General features: G+C 41.2%; 1 protein-coding gene across 1 annotated transcript in view; it reads left to right on the top strand.

Moving 5' to 3' along the window:
• Positions 1–21,763, top strand: part of CPNE4 (copine 4) — a 472,893-nt gene that overhangs the window by 127,361 nt on the left and 323,769 nt on the right. Inside the window, exon 2 of the mRNA XM_087870204.1 lies at positions 5,788–5,968. Coding sequence (XP_087726330.1) covers positions 5,789–5,968 — 180 coding nt within the window. The 5' untranslated portion in view covers position 5,788. The remainder of the gene's footprint in view (positions 1–5,787; positions 5,969–21,763) is intronic.

Below are 21,763 nucleotides of genomic sequence, written 5' to 3'. Positions count from 1 at the left end.
GGGTTTCTTTCTTTCTTTCTTTTTTTTTAATAATTTAAATTATCTGAGTGAAAGGACAATTATAATTTGCTTCTAAAATTGGCCAAAAGTCAGCTTTCATCAAAATAATTCTCGGCAGACATTAGTCTCTGTAAAACCAGGGTATTGTATGAAAGGCAACAAAGAGGATTTAAATAGGCCCCGGAAAATGTATTGATAATCTGGTCATATTAATCCTGTTCTCTAACAGAGTGTGAAATTAGTTGTTTACTTCACTTATCTGGGGCTGGAGGTAGCTGATCACTTGCTGACAGAGCCATATTTTGTGATCACCTTTCAGCGGTGAGCTTCAGCTGGGCTGAAGCCAAACAATTTGACTTCACTGGCCTATGTACCACCTCCAAGGTCAAGGTCAGGACTACCGTTCTCTGTGGGCAGCCAGAAGAACTCATGAACTCCAGTATATCTGGTCAGGGCTTTCATTTGTGCGTGCACATGAAGGTAAGCCAGGACCTAGGTATAATTGTGAAAAGTTAGGAGATTGATCTTCACTGTCTCCACATTTCTTTCCTATACTCTATCCCCACCCCCCATCCAAATTGAAGGTTTATGTTGGTTCATCACCAGTCTACAAATATTACCAAGATGAACATTATTGGAGATGCAATGAAATATAAGAGTAGTGTCTGACCTAAAGGAGTTTATATATATACACCAGAGATTAACTACTGTGGTGAAATAGACACTGTTGATACTCTGCCCAGATCCCTTTATCAACTTAGTGGAACTGTCCTCCAGTGGCGGTGAGTGTTGGCTGTTAATGGCTCATAGCTGTCCCTTTTCTGGAGAACTGACTGCCCTCAGCCAGTGGGGGTAGGGACCAAAACTAAGAGGTTATGCTTTCTCTACCGTAGCATGAATGACTGACATGGGGTTTAAGAGGCCAGACCTCTTTCCTTAAGGTGGACAAACCCATGGTACAGTCCATGCTAGAGAGCCCCCCTTGGAACTGTGCTAAAGCTGGACCTCTGCTGAGATTTACCTTCTTGTTTCCTTCACTTTCTTTCTAGCCTCTGCTCAGTTAATCAAATGCATCTGAATCCCTGTTTCAAGCTCTGCCTCTACGATGCCCAACTTAAGACTTGTAGGAAACTAATACTACCCATAAATGTGATGGAGTAAAAGGAGGAAATGGTATTCCCAAAGTGCAGTGATAGTTAGAACCTTGGAGACAGAGTTGCCTGACAGGACCAGGGTCACGTAGGGACTTGCCATTGCTAAGGAGCACGGTAGGAGTTAAGAAGAAATATATTCTTTTCTCTCTCCTCCCTTCCCCAGGTCTGCATCCCTTCAACCCAACAGATGTCTTAGTCTGTCTGAGCTGCTATAACAAAGCACCATAGACTTAGTGGCTTATAAACAACAGAACTTTATATCTCACAGTCTGGAGTCTGGAAGTTCAATATCAGGGTGGCCTTCAAGGTCAGCATGGTCAGGTGAGGGCCCTCTTCTGGGTCGCAGACTTCTCATTGTATCCTCACATGGTGGAAAGGTCTAGGGAGCTCTATGGGATCTTTTTTATAAGAGCACTAATCTCATTCATAAGGGCTCCACCCTCATGACCTAATCACCCCAAAGTCCCCAACTACTAACACTATCATCTTTGGGGGTTAGGATTTCAATATATGAATTTGGGGTGGGACATAAACATTCAGACCATAACAACAGGAAAGTAGCCAACAATGAGCTGGCAGTCAGTAGAGGTCAGCCTCTTAGGTCCCTAAGGAGGAGAAGAAGGGAGAAAAATCAATGAGGGAGGGATAATGACAAGCATAGCAGCGGTTAGACAATCACAGACTTTTTTGTCTCCTTCAGTCCAACCATCATATTGGTACCAGATTGATCTTTATCAAGTGCTTATTTCATCGTATTCATTTTCCCAGCCTTATTTATTTTTTATTTTTAAAGATTTTATTTATTTATTTGACAGAGATAGAGACAGCCAGCAAGAGAGGGAACACAAGCAGGGGGAGTGGGAGAGGAAGAAGCAGGCTTCCAGCCGAGGAGCCTGATGTGGGGCTCGATCCCAGAATGCCAGGATCACACCCTGAGCCAAAGGCAGATGCTTAACGACTCAGCCACCCAGGTGCCCCCATTTTCCCAGCTTTAAATCCTCCAAGTGTTTCCCATTGCCTATAGGAATGATCCATAAAATTTCTGGATCATGTACCCCATTGGTTAAAAAAAAACCTCTGAAAATGTGCCCCAGTTCATTTATTTATTGCAGGTGTGGGCTGCAAAGACAGAATGCATTTAAGAGGTCTAGTAGAACTTTGATCTTAAAGTAATGGTGGGAATTCTAAAACAGTTCCAGTTGGCAGTGGGAAAATGAATTGTTTAATATCAAGAGCCATCAGACTGCAATAATAATAGCTCCACTTATGGAGCACCTGCTATATACCTGGCATTATGTTAATCACTTTACATATATTATTTCATCTGCTTATCGTAGCAACTCTTCAGGATAAGTATAACTATGAGAGAAGTTAAGTACCCTGCTAATGGTCACATGCTTAGTAAGTGGAGAAGCCAGGATTTGAACTCTATGTCTCCTTAATGGAATCATTCTTCCATTAAACCTCAAAATTAAGACTAGACATTAGAGAAATGTCTCATTCTGTAGAAAAATCTTGTGTTCTATAGAAAGAGTCATTGGGTCAAGAAAGTGGATAGATGAAAGGAGCCAATCTGAAAAGGTTATATACTGTATGATTCCAAGTATATGACATGCTGGGAAAAGGTAAAACTATGCAGAGAGCAAAAAGATCAGTGGTTGCCAGGGGTTATGGGGAAGAAGGGATGAATAGGTAGAGCAAAGAGGATTTTAGGACAATGAAACTACTCTGTATGACACTATAATGGTAGCTACATGCCGTTATATATTTGTCTCAACCCCTAGAATGTACACCAAGAGTGAACCCTAATGTGAACTGTGGACTTTGGATGAACACTGTAGGTTCATCAGTTATAACAGATACACTCTGGTGGGGCACTTTGATGATGGGGAGGAGATAGAGGTGTGGGGAAAGGGGGCAGATGGGAAATCTCTGTATCTTCCTCTCAATTTTGCTGTGATAGAAAATTGCTCTAAAAAATAGATTCTTTAAGAAAAAGAAAGGAAATGGGGGCGCCTGGGTAGCGCAGCCCACTCCCCCTGCTTGTGTTCCCTCTCTCACTGGCTGTCCCTCTGTCAAATAAATAAATAAAATCTTTAAAAAAAAGAAAAAGAAAAAGAAAGGAAATGGATGCAAGCATGAGTCTATGAGGATGGGCAGTTAGAAAAGATAATGCCTCTAAACATAGGAGAGACCACTCCACTGCACAAGAGAAAAGTGGATTCCAAGGAGTCAGTTAACACATTGGGAAAAGCAAAATTCAGGAAGACATTGATTGAAGAATAAGCTATCTTTATCAAAAAGTTGATAAAGTGCTCACAACATTTCCAGCACTGCGTGAACACAAAGCTTTGTTCCACTAGTCTATTCCTTCTCTCTGTTCACTGTTCTTATAAATTGCATTTCATATATGCTCTGCCTTCTATGTTGCTCTAATAATTGGTCTGCTCATAACCTGTAAAAATAGAGGGACAATCATTTGTTAAGCTATGCATTTATGATTTGCATATTTCGTACATATGAATAAAATTTACTCAAAAATATAAGGCAAGTATGATTCTGTATGGAGGTTGAAATAAATCAGGGATATTGGATCCACTGTTCCTGGTAGATTCAAACAATTCTCCGACTAAAGGTATTACATGTGATAAAAATAGCATTGGGCTAGGGGCTAGAAAACTGGCATTCTGGCCCCAGCTCTGCAATGAGAATAATTGTGTGGTATGGGTAAGGTACCAGCTCTTTCTGAGCTTGAATTTTCTCACATGTAGAAAAGAATGTCCTCAAATCCCTGTTAATATTCTATATGGTTGAGCATAGAATAAGTCTCATCCTCAAACTGACTCCATAACAGATACTAAAATAGATTCGCAACTCTTCCCCAACTGCAAATCCCCCTTATCTGATATTTAAGAGTAGAGCTTGGAAAACATTTTCTAAAGAGGGGCAGATGGTAAATACTTTAGGCTTTGCAGGCCATGCAGTCTTTGTTGCAACTATTCAATTCTACAGTTGCAGTGAGAGCAACCACACACAATACATAAATGAATGAGCTTGCCTGTGTTCCAATAAAACTTTATTTACCCAAATGGGTGGTGAGCCAGATTTGGCACAGAGGACATAGCTTGTCCATTCCTGTTTGAGGACATAACTTTGCGGCAGTCAGTGCAGTATGTTCACAATAATTAGATAAATAGGGCCCTACAGAGTTGGAATGGGAAAGAAAGAGGAAAGGAGGAAAGAAAGAAGTGGGGAGGGGGAAGAGAAAAAATAGAAAAGAAAGAAGGAAGGAAGGAAAGTGGAAAAATAATGGAAAGCAAGAGTGGAGAGCTTTGTGAAAGAGCATTGGGAGAGAAGGTTGGGTGACATCTGCCATACGGGAGGGGCATTGTCAGATTGGAAAAGGCTTGGCTTTGTCATGGAGCTAGCAGCTAAGTTTGGAGAGACCAGTTGGGGTGTGTGTATGTGTGTGTGTGTGTGTGTGTGTGCATGTGTGTGTGTGTCTGTGTCTGTGGTGTGTAATGCTGAGACATACCCATTACCTTGTGAAAGAGGTGGCACTCTTTGAATCTAGCATGGTGCTGAGTACCAAGGGGAAACCCACTGAATTTGTGGAGAAGGAAAGGAAGAGAAGGATTACCCTCACTTTATGGATGATGAAATTCCACTGTAGGGCCCTGATGCTGTGTGAGGTTGAGGAAGCCATCACCATTTTCCTAGGGAATCTACAAGGAAACAGAATTCCATGAGGAGGATATTGAATTTCACTCCTTAGAGAATCTTCCAATGTCCTCACAGGTCCAGTCCTCCTCAGAGAAGGAGAAGGGTGTTGGTGGTCGTGGGGGGATCCACATAGCCCAGGCCTACATGATGCACAGTGTTATCACATGGAAAAGGGAAGGGGGCCTTCAGTGCTTATTGTAGCTGCTGTTTCCGTGAGTTCAGAATCAGAGGCTGTATCTTTCCTGTCACACAGTCTCCCTCTTCCTTTCCCCTTTTGATTCTGAATTCTGATGTGGCAGCTAAGAGGGAGGAAAGCTGAGGATGGACTTCCACACTTGGGGCAGAAAATCAGATTCTGGACCTCTTTCCTGGAACTGGCTGGCTGTTGGCATCTTGAGAAGGCGAGCCAGGGTTAGGAAAGGGAAGTTGGGACGGTGTCTTCAGATAGGACAGCATTCTTCTCTGTGCCATCACATAGAAGGAAGAGAACTGGATTTTTAGGGAATCTGAGAAACTTGGAATGTGATTTAATTGATTAGCCAACAAATCTGTAAGATTTCACACAAGCCATGCACTTAATATAGAGCTGGATTACAGTTTGCACCAATTCATTAATTTTATCTCACAAACTAAAAATTTTGCTATGCAAATATATGCAAATCATATAGAAAAATAGCCTTCTTAGCCAAGCACACCAGTACCTGTTGGGGTTTCTTGTTGTTTCTTTGGTTTTGTTTGTTTGTTTCACGGGCACTGTGCCACTGGAGTGGAAAGTGAAATAAGAAATACATGCAGGATTTGAAATTGTTTGTTGAACAATATCCTGGAAGGTGATTGGAAGGCTTTCTCCTCTGACAAATACCATGGTGATTGGTGTGTCTCTTTTTTCCTCTTTTCCTGCCTAAAACAGAATGAAGAAGATGAGCAACATTTACGAGTCAGCTGCTAATACACTGGGAATCTTTAACAGCCCCTGCCTGACCAAAGTTGAGCTGCGTGTGGCATGCAAAGGCATTTCTGACAGAGATGCGCTTTCCAAACCGGACCCCTGTGTCATCCTCAAGATGCAGTCCCACGGGCAATGGTTTGAGGTAGGCATGTCCAAGGAAGTGGACAGAAGCGCGGCTGGGGGATCCATTCAAAAATGCTTTTGCATTGGCCTGTTTTCAGTGGTTTCTTTTGATGAGATGGAAAACTCTCGAATATGATCACATTTCTGCTTGTATCGTGATGTTTCGAGGCAGCGGTTTTAATACCCTGGATATTTTGAGATTTACCCTTCATCTGTGTGTTCGTTGTGGATTTAGTGATCCTGGGGAAGGGCAGGGAAGATTGCCTTTCAGAGGCCACATCACATAACATTTATTTTGGGGAGTGAAAACTTAATATTAGCTACATTCTACTGGGGGCTCATTGAGGGTCAGGTACTGCTCTAAGTACTTTGTGTAAAATAACTAAGTGGGTCCTCACAACAGTCCTCTGAGGAACAGAGACAGATGAGGAAATACAGAAAGGTTAACGATTTGCCCAAGATGATTCAGCCTGTAAGTGGAAAATCTAACACTTACACCCAGGCTGTTGGGCTCCAGAGCCTGAGCTCTGTATTGCTGTTCTATACTTATGGTGGGATATTTTATACTTTAGGGTGGTCTTGGTGGTTTGGGTGGCAATAACCGCAGGTTGAATTTTGCAGTTGGCTTTTGTTCCTTGATTTGAAACTCAAAACAGGTTGGATGAAGCCTGTTTTTTTTATGTTTTGTTTTGTTTCATTTTTTGTTTTTGCTTTTGTTTTTTGTTTGCTGTTAGGTACCTGGTCTGAGTAAGCAATGTTTTAAAGCATCTTGAGGTGAATGGTGGGACAGGGAGGAGCAGGGGGTGTAGCAGAGGGAGAAGTAATCATCATCTCAGAGGCACCAGGTACTCAGTGAAATTTGCAGAAGGGATTGGAAGCCATGCTGAGCAGAGCAATAGGAGACAGCTACCTGCTTTGGGTCCCTTACAGCTAACTCCTCAAGTCTTCAATACTTCTCCCACCTGTTTGCAAATAGCTGGAAGTTGTTCTTCTAGGGGCTAAAATCTTCCATTCCACAGAAGAAAGGAGGCTCCAAAGGCCCGAGAGGCTGCGTGTTTGGTGGGTGAGCAGATGGAATTCAGGTGGAGGCAACTTGCAGAGGGGAATGCAGGACAGATGAGCAGTTTGGGGGTCTTTACCTTCAGATTTATCCAGGGCTTATATTGTAAACATAAAACAGCGCTCACAGGTATCTTAATGTGTAATGTCTTTTTTCCCTTCTAAATAGTCTCACTGACTCTGTTGGTGGGTTTTATTGTTTTTTATTTTTTATTTAACAGAATGGAATGGCAGCCTGAATTAGAAAAAACTCACTCCTTGAAAATTAGAGGAAAGAAATTAGAAAGAAGTCATCTCCTAATGCTCCCTTTACCTAAGTCAACTATTATTTGTGTATGTGTCTTTTCCTCTGGCATTCATATTCTTACACGATTCTTATCGTGCATATAAAATTTTCTTTCCTCATTTTATTACCTAGTAGTATGTTTTTCTATATTGCTGTAATATTCATAATTATAATTTTTAAAGTAGTAGAGTATCCCATCACATGAATTGATTTAATAAATTTCCTGTTTTTTCACTTTGAAGTTACTTCCAAAAATACCATATTTTAAACTGCAATGTTCATCTTTGTGCATAAGGCTTTTCCCTACTATTTGAATGAGTTCCTAGGAGACATTGTCAAATTAGAAGAATAGGTACAAAGGATAGGAAACTTTGGGGGCTTTTGGTACATATTGCCATGTTGCTTTTCTAGAGTGCTGTTTATTTTTTTTTTTTAAGATTTTATTTATTTGACAGAGAGAAACAGCCAGCGAGTGAGGGAACACAAGCAGGGGGAGTGGGAGAGGAAGAAGCAGGCTCCCAGCAGAGGAGCCTGATGTGGGGCGTGATCCCAGAACTCTGGGATCACGCCCTGAGCCGAAGGCAGACGCTTAACGACTGAGCCACCCAGGCGCCCCTAGAGTGCTGTATTAAGTGTTACTCAGAGTATGGTTTGCACACACCTACCAGCTCACAAACTCTGTTACCAGTGCGCAGATAAGAAACTTGTGCCCCAATGTAAATTGATTCACTGCTTTCTTCATTTAAAAAGTCGCACTCTTTAAAAACAATACTGTCAGCTGAACGTCCAGCATATGTAACGATAGGCTGATTTATAATCTGGCACTTTGAGAAACACTTCTGTGATATACTTTACACTCTTTTAACAATATACATTCAGGATACAGTTAGAAAAACAGAGCCCATGGCAGGTAGCTAATAAAGGATTTAATTCAGGGAATTAGTAATAAAGGAGTTGGAAATGCTGAGAAACTAAATAGGGACAGTGAGGGAACGCAGGCAATAATAACAGGAGCCTATTACTTTGCTTAGAGTGTCATAGTAGAGTGCTGAGGCCAGCTTGTATAGGCTTGTGAAAGCTGACTCTTAAATATTCGGGAAATTTGCAAGCAGTTTTGGTGTGGGTATGTACATACGACATTGGCAAACACTTCAAATCAGGGCTCACCTCCCACCCAGAGCCAACCGTTACACATGTATCAGCAGACCACTGGGCGAGAGGGGCCAAAGAAGGAGATGGTAGTACCAGAACCAAACAGCCATCTAGTACCAGCTGGATTCATGGAAGGGGGCGCCTATCTGGTGGGAAGATAGAGGAGATGCAGATGGTGCTGGAAATGCTGCCTGGAAGGAGATGAGGATACCCCAGCGTCGGCCTGCCTGTTGCTCTCATGGTTCCCATTAGTGCCTTCCACAGATCTGAACTTGATGGAAGCCCGTTGACAAGGTTTGCGGGGAGAGGGTATAGAATGCACTTGAAAGCAAAGAGGTAAATGACCAGCACGTAAACCTTTGACAACGCACGGTAACTTGAATAATCATTCTCCCTCTTAGCAAGGAATGCATATTTGTTTAGTGCTAACACCTACTTTTCAGTACAAATTCCGCAAGTGGTCTTACGCTAGGAGTTAGAAGCACACCTGTGTGACAAGTTAAAATCATCCGACAGTCTATTTAAACCATGTGGCTACTACTATCTATGTTCAGTGAAGGCTAGCAAACATGGACAGTGCACTGGGATAACATTTATTGATGCGTGCATTTTCCTGTATCTACCCAACATGTCTGGATTTACAGAGAGGTTTCTATGTATATAATTACAGAATTGAGAGAAAGCCGTACAGAAGAGAATTCATGTTGTCTTTTTTATGGGGAAATCTGGTAATTGCCTAAGTGAAGGAAAAAAAAAGAGAGAGAGGCTAGGCTAATTTGCATAATGAAGAGATTGTTGAGGGGGCTGTGTCAGGGTGAGAGAGAGAAAAGTGGGTGAGCTTATCTTTCAGAGGGAATTTTAAAGTTTGGCAAAAGAGACTCTCTCTAGGTCAGCACTGTCCAGTGGAATTCCCTGTAATAATAGAAACGTTCTCCATCTGTGCTGTCCAGTGAGGTAGTCACCAGCCACCTGTGGCTACCGAGCACCTGAAAGGTAGTGTAGCCAAGGAACTAAAATTCTAAGCTATTTAATTCTAATTAATTGAAGGGTAAATATAAATAGCCAGCATAGTTCTACAGTCTCTGGTGTGCTAGAGAATTTGGCTGGGTTGGGGAGAAGAGGAAAGGGAGTTTGTAAAAATGTTACAGTAGGCTCTTAATTTTACAACTTAAATGGTTTTTGGGGAGATGGAACTAGAGATTGACATTTCTTTTTTATTACTTGTGATTGCTGGCCTGTGCTTTTATAATGGACTTGCAGCAGGAAAGCACCCCGTTATGCCCTGGTTTACAGCTCAGGTTACTACTGCGATAGTTAGAATTGCCCTTAGATGGCCTTCCCATATGGAGGGGAACTGTTGGCTTTTTTAATTAATTGGCTGTAGCCTGTTAGCCCTGGAAGAGAACACTGGCCTCTAAAGTGATCATAAAACTGTAAAACTGATTTTTAGACTCAAAAAGACCTACAGTCTGACCTTCTGTGCTGTTAATAGTATTAAAGGTCAATGAGGATAAATCTATGTCTTTGAAATATTGGAAATCAATTGGTCTGAAATGCACAAGAGACTGTTGCTCTTTGCAGCCCAGCAGAGTTTGGGATGAATATCCGAGGAGTGAGAAGACAGAGAGGATACTTTTGTTTCCTCCCAGAATATGGAGATGGGATGGTATTCTTGTTGGGTGAAATGTTCAGTATTTCTTTAGTGGCCATGATTTTAACTGTCAGAAAGGAAGGAAAAGAATACTTGTAGATTGGGAATGCATTCGAAATTGAGATTTTTCAGACTTACCATTTAATTTCCCTAATTTGGAATCATACCCCTTTAAAAAAATCTTCCCTGCATCCACTCCTGGCCACAGGACGGCAGTAGTATATGGTGTAGTACAGTGTAATGACATATAGACCACATTTCATTTTCCAGTGAAGTGTGGAAATAATTTCCTCCTACCTTCTGGTGAGTACTGATGTGTTCACTAGCTTCTGGAACTAAACATCGTGGCAAGTGGGAAAAATTAACACTACTCAGGGATTCAAAAGACAAGGGCCCTTGTGAACTAAAGACTTTTATTCAGTTTCCTGGAGCATATGCTCTATCCCCTGGACACACTGGGTGTCCTCCATGAAGCAGAGCTAAGCTCACAATGCCATGGTCCTTGGCAGAAATCCTAAAAATGGCATGTACTTGTCTTATTGGAAAAAGTCAAATTATTCCCACACTGTTAGGCTGTTGCTCCAATCACCTTTAATTCAATTTTTACATTTAATTTTAATATACAGTTAGTGAGTTCTTCCACAGGAAGCGCTAAGTAATTCTGAGAACTAATTACCATTGGATCAATTCCATATGAAAAAATGTCATATGAATCATGTGCTTTGGTAGATTGTTGGTAATAACAGTAATTGGTGGTAATAATTAGTGTGGTTATATCTAAGAGTTATCAGTGGACTCTAATGCAAGGTTATTTTATTTATAATAATATATCCATATATTTATATTTACAAAGGCCATCTACCTGTATTATTTCATTTGCTTCTTACAGTAGTTTCATCAAAAGGTGTTACAGATATTGAAATTAACTCCTGCAGGTATTAGGTATCATGAAAGAACATGGTTTATACCCTCAAAGACCTCAGAGTCTCTTGGAAGAACTCACTGTCTTAGAGGTTCAAATGGTCATATGACCTTGAGGAAGAGGGCTCAAAACAAGGTCGGGACTTAAATTAACTCTTCCTTTCCCTGCACGTGTGGTGGGTAGATGTTTCATGGTGTCTCAGCCTATCTATAACCAATGTTGTGGGTGGACCCACTCTGTGGTTCTTATGATTGCAAGATGTCTTTCAGCAATAACCATCAGGGAACTTTGAAAAAATAAAGGTTTATTACTTATAGAACCTGGAAATTAGATAGGACACCTGCCTTGGGTAGAATGAAAGAGAGGGAGTGTGGACACAGGCCTGGGGTACAGTTTTTATTGGGGTTGGCGTTGGGAGCCTAGGGTTTTGCAGGCTCACTCTTTATTGATGAATTTAAAATGTAGGAATGGGAATCTGAAGTGCAGGAAGGGAAAAACAAGGGGCCCAAATGGTCAGTTTCCAAAATCAATCAAGATTTCTGAAACAAAAGAGCATCAGTACGGGGAGGTGGCCTGGCTCTTTATGAAGTCCTGTGTTTTTTGAGATAGTCCTCTTTGAAGTGGGTGCCTATTTGAAAGCCTCAACAAGCAGCACCTGGGTGAGTCAGTTAAGCATTTGCCTTCAGCTCAGGTCATGATCCCAGGGTGCTGGGATCGAGCCCCATGTCTGGCTCCCTGCTCAATGGGGAGCCTGTCTCTCCCTCTCTCTCTGTCTGCAGCTCCCCCTGTTTGTGATTTCCCTCGCAAAAAAAAAAAAAAAGAAAGAAAGAAAGAAAAAAGAAAAAGTTTTTTGAAAGCCTCAACAAAGGAAACTTAAATCAGGCACCTGCTTTACCAAAAAACAAAAATAAAACAAAACAAAACAAAGCAACCGTCAGGGCTTTTATTACATCAGACCATCTCAGGGTGCATAGGCTACCTTTACGTGGGGTGGGGATAGAAATAAATCGCTGTTTCATCTCTCGTTATTTTCCATCCTCTCTCCCTGCTCCCTGCCCACCCAGATGTAGGGTGTGGTTGCCGTATGATCCAACATCACTGCTAACAACATACAAGGGGAAATATGAGTCCATGGCGCTGGGCTTACCCACTCCCAAATAAATGGGATGTGAACTTTTTCAGCAATTTGCCTTTGGCTAGAGGGCTCATGGAAGAGTTCTGTGGAGCAAGTCTCTTTCATGCTTGGGACAGTAGTAAGCCATCACCCTTTTGTGTATGAGCCAGGAAGATGAAGCCCAAAATAGTAGTTTTACCTGTAACCTATAACAGAGATACTCAATTTTCCATTGCTCCAAAGTGCTAGAATTTTATAAAAATGGGTCAAGTATGAACATTTGGGTGACAACAAAATAAAGTAGCCATCTGTATATGTTGATACCAGCTAGGAAATCTGTCATTTTACATACATTCTTTCTAATCCTCACAACTACGCTGCAAGGGAGACTTGACTAACCAGGTAAGGACACCGAGACTGAGCAGAATTAATAAATCACCGCAGGTCGCACAGCTAGTAAATAGTAAAGTTGGAATCTGGTTGAATCAGGCTGTATTTTCATCACCTTACCAGAAGTGACCAACTTGAAGCTGGAGGCCTCTGTCTAGTCCCACACATATTTTGTTTGGCCTTCATGATGTTCAAACAAGTTTGTACTGTTTGACAAAACCTAAAGATCAGGATATGTCTTCATAAAACTTCAGGTTTCTGGTTTCTCTGAGTAACCAGAAAACCTGGCAACAGGGAACGTTTAGTCCTTGTGTAGCAGTGAGCTGGATGTGGGCAACAGCTGCTCATATCCAGAATATGAGTTTGTCCTCATGCTTCCTGCTGGCCCAGCCTGCCCCACTCCCTTGCCCTACTAGCATGGCCCCCAGGGGTATTTGAGTTGAGACTACACTCCTGCACCTGCCCGGGCTGGGTCTCTGAAACATAGTTAACCTCTCAATTGTGGATACAGACAAGAGCTGAGAAATGAAAAATTAAGTCAATTAAAGCATTCCCTCTGGGTATCACAAACAACCTCCTTTTTCGAAAGATTTTTCTCTTCACACTTTCCTGACTTGCAGCATTTCGGTGGCTAACACCTAGCATGACAGATGATAAAAAACAACAGTTTTCTTCAGTTGTTCACAAAGTTTTCACTGTGGTTTCGCATCAAACTCCCATTTGGGAAAAGTTTGGTGCTGCTTTCTACCTCCCCCTTAGCACGTCCTTAATAAGAATAATTTCTTTCCTTTAAAAAGGTGATATTAGAAATCTTACTCCAAGCACTGAATAGAAAACAAAATGAAACAGTAGAACCAAAAAATATTTCCTCCCTGCTGCCCGAGGTCACATCCCTTTGACCAGAGACTGCAGTTGTGATACACTCGAGTAAACAGAAAGAAGAGAACTGCATTTCATAAGATGCTAAGTGGCTTTCTGATCAGTGACATCTCAAAATTGTCAATGTCATGGTGTCTGAGAGTGGAATTGCACGAGATGGGAACTTGGGGGCTGCAAATGAGGAAAAAATTTGAACTGAAATCTTATGTTGACTATCGATTCTCTTATGTGCCTTGGAGATGATTTATCAGCTGGAAGAATAATGTCTGGCCTCCTGAAGAGAGGAAAGTGCCATGACATGGGCTTCATTGCCTCCTTAGGTTGGAGAAGTGGTGAGCCACACTCTGGACATTCAGATGGAGCATTGGTCGCTATGACTTTTTACAAGTGACCTTGAGTCTCATGATGAGTATTTGGAAGATGAAAATGCAGTTCAAGGAAAGAACTTCAGGAGGCATTTATGATTTAGAGCCTCTGCCTCTAGCTTAAACCACCTTCAGCATCTCCAAGGGGATGTTTTCAACATGGTTCCTGAGTTCCTGTTTTAATGTTTAACTAGACTCACCGCTGATAATCATCTCCTTAAGAAAATCGTATTTCCTTTGTAATTTCAATCCATTTACTCTTTTTTATTAATTATAATGGTGGTTTATTAAATGATACCTTAAAATATGTTGAGAGTAGTTATACGCTGTATCAGGTAATCTCCTAAGTTCTTCATATGTGTCATCATATATAATTACCCAAACAACCTTACAGTTTGGGCTCCCTGTATATTTTATAGAGAGGCCCAGGAGAATTAAGTAATTTGCTCTCAGGGCACCTAAGTGGTAAGTGGAGGAGTCTTAACAAATTGAACCCAGACTGTCTGACTCCAGAAACTATGCTGCCACTAAGCTTCACCGCCCTCCTCCGAGAATAATGACTACCATCCTCCAAGTGTCTGCTGTGTGCCATGTCCCAAGTCTCTCTGTGGGTATTCATATAATCCTCATGACAGTGTTAGAAGATGGAGGCTGTGCTTCCCATTTTACAGGCAAGGAAACTGATACATAGGAAAGCACATGTCCAAGGTCACAAGAAGAGGACGAAGTAGTGATAGGATTTGAACCCAGGCCTTTGAGTCTCCAGTGCCCATGCCACGACTCTGTGCCTCTCTCATCCTGGCCTCTTTGGAGGTAGAGTAACCCCATATAATGTGACTAGTCATTTAAAATGAACATGTTTGGGGCACCTGGGTGGCTTAGTTGGTTGAGCGTCTGACTCTTGATTAAAGCTCAGGTCATGGTCTCAGGGTCGGGAGATCAAGCCCTGTGTCAGGCTCCTTGCTCAGTGTGGAGTCTGCTTGAGATTCTCTCTCTCTCTTCCTGGGCTCTTCCCCCCACTCATGTGCAAATAAATAAATAAATAAATAAAATCTTTAAAAAATAAAATGGACATGTTTCCCTCTCCTCAGAGAACCCAAGAATTCATTTAAAACTGCATTTATTTTTTTAAAGCAGAAATTAAGTTTGTTTTGGTAAATACTGGAAACATCCTCCTCATCCTCCAATTTATATGGTTTCAGCCTGACTTCCTGAAGGTTCCCAGTGGTGCATGACATAGGGGTCCTGAGTTCAGGCTATTGAGCCAGACTATCTAGTTTGAAGTCCTAGCCCAACCATCGTTATCTGTGCCAATGGGCAAATTACCCAAACCTTTCTGTGCCTCAGTTTCCTCACCTATAAAGTGGGTATCCTAATGGTACCTACCTACCTACTGTTATGAGGATTAAATGATTCAATGCTTGTAGAATGCTTATAATAGTACCTGATACAACAGAGTTATGCTCAATAAGTGTTATGATTATGGAACATTAGTCATTTTTCAAGAACTGTTTTCTAAATAAAGATGTGCTCTTTGGTCCTCAAGTTTTCTGAGGACTGATGCAATTAAAAGAGCCCTGTGACTAGAGGCAGAACTTACCTACACCATTAGGTTTATTCTTTTTACATGGGGGTGGGATTATTGGTGCCTGAGGAAAGAAGTTTGATTTAAAAGGATTTTCTTTATGTGTTTGTATGTGAAGTGTACAGGCAGCATTGTAACTATGTTGAATGGAGTCAGGAGATGATGCCTGAAGGATATTGCCTGCCACTCCGGGATGAGAACATGGAGTGAATGGTTTATAAGCAGGCTCTGTTAGCCTCTGTTTCCTTCCTTACATCTTTTCGGTTTTAAACTTTGTGTTCTTCTTCTTTTCTCCTCTCCCCCTTTCTTCCTCTGGGGAGAGTGAAGCGGAGAGGGGCAAGGAGAGATGTAGCTGTGATTAGTGTTGGAGCCGGGGGTCTCCCTTTGTCTTCTCTCCTCCACCTCAGGCTTCATCTGGATTTATCCTCCTCCTGGAGGCGACAATATGGGAAACAGAGTAAATTACGTGAAAACACAGCTTCCTTCCACCTAGTTTTCTCCTCTGTCTGCTTCAAAAGCAACCTGAGGGTAGATGAGGTAGCAAGTTTTTCTTGTTGGCTTTTTAAGCCATAGAAATTCCTGGAATGAGATTGAAGTTCTTCAGTGTCTTTATTTGAACCTTAGAACACAAATAATTCTCAACTTCCCCATTCTGAGTCACCGCACCGTTTGCTTTGAAGACTTATAAATAGTGTTCTTGGGGGGGGGGATAGCTACTTTGGAGGTACTGCAAACATTTGTTTGAAATATAAATATTATTTTTTGCTTCTCAACTTTGATGAGGCAATTTGCATATAAAATGCAACCAAAAGCACCCATTTTGGATGTGTAGTTGGATGAGTTTTGACAAAAATATGCACACTTGGGTAACTACCATCCCAATCAAGATATAGAACGTTTCCTAGTATATGTGTTAATATTTAAAATACATAATGGAAAACAACACAAATAGTTAAGTTTCAACACATCAGAAACCACTAACTCTCAGATTGTGTTCCCATTGATTGACATGATAGTGACAGAAATTTCAACTTATGAAATGTATTTATACTAATAAAAAGATCACCTTTAACTCTTACACAGAACTGGGGTTCTGTGTAGGATTTTTAAAAGAGGAAGATATGGTTCCATAGCTAAAAAACATTTGAAAAGTCAGAGAAAGAGTACCATAAGAAGTGGGGCGCCTGGGTGGCACAGCGGTTAAGCGTCTGCCTTCGGCTCAGGGTGTGATCCCGGCGTTATGGGATCGAGCCCCACATCAGGCTCCTACGCTATGAGCCTGCTTCTTCCTCTCCCACTCCCCCTGCTTGTGTTCCCTCTCTCGCTGGCTGTCTCTATCTCTGTCAAATAAATAAATAAAATCTTTAAAAAAAAAATTAAAAAAAAAAAAGAGTACCATAAGAAGAAAAATAGACCCACAGCTGGTTGAGCTCAGAATCAAACTAAATTATTTATGCTGTGACTCACCAGGCTTCAACCTGAAATCCCTGTGGCTGACAACTTAGGAAGCTGCCATTGCAGCCAGGCTTGATCGGAAGTCAGTTTGGAAACATGACTGAGGTCCAGCACAGGTTAACTGTGTGACCTTAGAAAGTCACCTAACATCTCTGAGCCTCTCCTACTGCCTTGTGTCTAAATGGTTGTTGTCGGGATTAAATGATTGGCTGGCAGGACAGTGAAGTGGCTGACGCTATCCACTCTGGAATCAGACCCCTTGGATTATCCATGTCACCTTATGCAAATGCCTCTGCTCTCTTGGGCCTGTGTTTTCAACATCTGTAACACAGAGACAACAACAACAACAAAACCCTATTCTGTGGGTTTATTATAAGGATGAAATGAGATGATGCGAGGGAATTGCTTAACATAGTACCTGGGTCATAGTGAGTGCTTAATAAATATTAAATACCATAATGTTTATAGAAGATAATGTGTGCAAAACTAATGTGGCTAGCACATCACTCAGCGCTCAGTATATGGAAGATATTATCAGGTAATGTCTACTTCAAGGTGTGTTTAATGCCAGCGACAAGGTTTTCATTTGCTGCCCAGCCCAACAAGAATTCTTGGTCCCATTTGTCTGTGTAAAATAAGAGAACTTTCAGTGGGAAAGTTGAGCAAGTCTTTAAGTTTCTGCCAAGTCTCTGACTAACCACTTTGATCGATTGGTTTCATCTCCCCTGGTCAGGAATTATCTGGGCCTCCTCATCCCCTGCATTCCCTGCATTTTGAAGAAGATGGATAGACTCAGAGCGACTTCATTCCACTTGTCCATGCTCTCTAATCTGTGGGCGGGAATCAGAGAGGCCAAGCTGATAACCTTACCTTTCCATCTTTACTTCTGTGCCAACACCAGCCCCCACTATTTGGTAGTCTTAGGGAAGAAGTGACAAGAAAAATGTTCCCTTCTGGAAACTCCAGATGTTCTCGGGGTCAGTTTATAGGCTAATTAAATATTTTATCTTGATTCAAGCTCAGAAATGTTCAGCTCTCTATCTTGGCTAGTCTGTTTTCAAACACTTGATATTTCAAGAGCTTCCTCTCATCTGAGAATTTAGTCTTAGATATTTTCTTCTTGAATGTGAAGACTAGTTCTTCTTGTTGAAAGATTACAGCTTTGGAACTGTGTGTCGAAGCAAAAAATTCTGATACCTTTTTAACCTTCCTTTGGTGAATTCTAGCCCTTTCAAAACAGCTTCTGGGAAATGGATTTATGGTGGGGGAACCTATTTAAGCTTGCCCCGATTGAAGATTTACTTCAGCCAGTTTGTTCCAATGACTACTTTTGCATAACAATTAGCCCAAAATTTAATATCTTAAACAATCATTTTGTTAGATTATTGGATTCTGTGCGTTGAGACCCCAGACAGGGCACAGTGGGAATGGTTTACCCCTGTTCTACAACGTCCAGGGCCTCAGTAGGGAAGACCGGAAGGCTGGCAGTGATTTAAGTCTGGCGTGTCAAATCATGTGAAGGTGTCTTCACTCTCGTGGAAGGCTAGAACTTCTGATTAGAGCATCTGCATGTGGCCTTCCATGAATAGGCCATCTCAGGCTAAGGACAGAAACCCATCCTTTTGGGTTGGGTTAGATGTTTGTCACACAGTTAAAAAAAAAATCTATATCTGGAAATGTTGATTAACTAAGGAGCCCCATCTTACCATTACATGATCCTATGATTACCCTAAAGGGTATAAATAGGGGGAATGTAGGCATATTTATAATCTTAATTCCCATTTAGGGTACTGTCTTGGAAGTTTGAAAGATTCAAGTATAGAACTTGTAAAAGGAACAACTTTTTACTCAGAGTGTTAGACTTAGGAAATGCATAGCTTCAAGAAGTACAACAGAAAGAAAGTATAAGTTGAAATCTCTCTCTTGATTTTGAACACCAGTTTAAATAATAATGTGTATATCTGCTACCACCACTAGATAAAACACAGAAGAAGAAGGAAAAAAAAAGAGTCACTGGTATCTACATAGTCCTCCCACATTTTCTTTCATTGATTCCTCACAATAGTCTAATATTAAATTCAGTGCTATTATTTTTACTGCTAATTTACAGATGAGAGAACTGGAAGTCAGGGTTGTTGTACCAATGTTTCCAAGGTTATATGGTCAGTATGTGTGGAACCTGTCATTTAAAGTCCTCTGACTTCAAATTTCAAAACCTTTGGTTGTACCATGAGCGCTCTCCTGCTGGTGCCCATTATTCCAAGTCCTGCCCCCTTTGTAGAAGCCAGTGCATCCATCCATGGCTGTGGGAGCCACCAAAGCCCAAACACAATCATCTTCATCTTCTTGCTACTCAATCCCTCTCTTGCCCACTCCCTACCTGCTACCTTGAAATTTGCCCAACCACATTTTCCAATACAAATATGTATTTCCACAATAATTTTTTAAAAGATTTCATTCATTTATTTGAGAGAGCGAGCACAAGCAGGAGGAGGGGCAGAGGAAGAGGGAGAAGCAGGCTCCCCACTGAGCATGAGGGGCTCGATCCCAGGACCCTGAGATCACGACCTGAGCCAAAGGCAGATGCCCAACCAACTGATCCACCCAGGTGTCCCATATTTCCACAATAATTTACTGGCAAAAGAGAAGTTCATCCTATGGGTATATAATCTATGATAAGTAGTAGAAATTGCTATGAAGGAAAATGAAGCAGGGATGAGAGTAGGGAATGATGGGGGGACTAGTTTAAAAATCGTGGTTAGGAGAGGGCTTATCTGAGGAAGCAGTATTGCACAGGCACTTGAATAGGGAAGGGAGTGAGTCATCTGGATATAGGGGAAGGGTGTTCTAACAGAAACATGAGCAGAGGCCATGACACAGACATTTCTTGGCCTGTTTAAGGAACGGCAGGCAGACAAGAAGACTAGAGAGCAGTGGGATATGAAGAGAAGAGAAAGGAAATGATGTGGGAGAGGCAGCTAGGGACCAGAATGTGTGGGGCCTGATAAGCCATGTAGGGATCCTGGATTTTTATTCCAAATGTGATGGAGGGGGGAGAATTGGAAGGCTTGAAGCAGGGAAGTGATTTGCATTTTAAGAGATAACACTGTTTGCTGTGCCAGACAGTGTACAGAGACAAGAACAGATGCTGGAGATGACTCGGGAGCTACTGTATTTGTCCAAGTGAGAGATGTAATAGTTTGGATCAGGTGGTAACCATGGAAAAGATGAGAAGTGATTAGAAATGAGGTGTATTTAAAAAGTAGACTCTATAAATTTGCTGACAGATTAGACAGAGGGTATGAGAAAAAGAGAAATCAAGAATGATTCCAAAGGTCTGAGCAACTGGGTCAGTTATGATAGACAACATGGGCACGAGCAGGTTGCGTCAATAAGTCTGCAATGAACGTGCTTCTAATGGTGAGAGACAGTGTAATATACTGGAACTGGTGCAGTGTGACCCTCGTTACAGACTGTCTATATTTTAATCCCAGCTCCATTTACCAGTTATAACATCTTCTACAAGTCAGTTTCCTCCATTTTCCCATCTGTGTAATGGGAACAATAAAAATACCTACTTTGCAGGGTTGTTTGGAGATTTAACACACACCAGTGCCTAGCACTTAGAATTACGTGACTGTTAGCCATCAGTGTTATTATTAACAATTCCGAGAACACAGATGATTGCTTCCTTAGGGGAAGTGTTGGGTCAGTGATATACACATATTTTAGGCTTACCCGATTGCTTATCTGGAATAATCATACCAACGTGTCCCTACCAGCAAACTGTGAGATGCAAAGGAGGCAATTCTTTAAAAAATATTTTAAATATTTAGAGTTTAACATAAAGACTTCCTGGACCTTTGTCATCCTCTCTTGCTCCAGTCACAGAATGAGTATTTCCTCGGTTTGGCATCATTTGAGCTCACTTAAGTGATTCTAATCACATTTCTGTCCTCCTTCCAAAATTATCTTTATATTAATATGCATTGCAGTTATTACTATAATATAACATGACTGATATGATAATAAAATACTAACATAATTAAAACAACTAATTACTAACATGTTTTTATTACTGTACAGTGTGTATGTGTGAGTTTGCAAGAGAGTGAAGAGGTGCACGAGAGCAATGTGGGCTGCATATGTGTGTGTATTAGAACTGAAGAATGAATCCAAACATCTCCAGGTTGTCACCTTTAATTCTGAATGATCACTGCATTTGATTCCGCACTTTATTTAAAGAGAGGAAGAGAAATTGACTTAATAGCCTGTCACATTATACAACACAAGAAGAACTTGGGAAGAGAAAACGCTCTGGTATTCTAAGTGGGAAGAAAAATATTGTGACAGTTCCATGGAGAAATTTCTTTGCAGAGAGAACTGGTAGGAATTATGCTGATGAGCTGAGGATCTTAGGAAAATGCACGGCTTCCATGGAATAAATTTGACCACTATATCCCAGAGCTCTGTGTTATAGAAGACTGTTTTTCTTTCTTATACAAGGAGAGCAAGAAAAGAGAAACTCCAATGGTTTGTTCTCTTGTTCTCATTCCTTGAAAATAATTTATTCCATCATCATTTCTTCTGGGGGTTTCTGAAATACTCTATTTAACTGAGATGGGATCAATAACAACAAATTATGATAATAATATGATAGAATTAGAAAATTTAATCAAGAGTGTTTAATATCTTAGTGTCAAACTCAGACATCCTGGAGAAGTCGGTTTGTACTTTAGTGAACAGATAATGATAGGGAAAAATAACCTCCAGCCACTAGTGAGACACCTAGAGCTGAACAAGTTGGTTTATTATTGCTTATTGCCACAAGGGAGAATACTCTCCTTGGGGAGCTGTGAGATATCTCAGTAAGAGAGTTTAAGAAAGGACTTCTAGAATTTGGGTTATTGCTAGGTGTTTTCAGGAGAATTTAAGGAAGGACAGCTTTACTTTGAT

Source organism: Ursus americanus, chromosome 20 (genome assembly GCF_024610735.1).
Source record: "Ursus americanus isolate L20-20 chromosome 20, mUrsAme1.1.p, whole genome shotgun sequence".
Lineage (NCBI taxonomy): Eukaryota > Metazoa > Chordata > Mammalia > Carnivora > Ursidae > Ursus > Ursus americanus.
The sequence above is the reverse complement of the archived record's forward strand: the minus strand, read 5'-3'. Positions and strand labels throughout refer to the sequence as shown.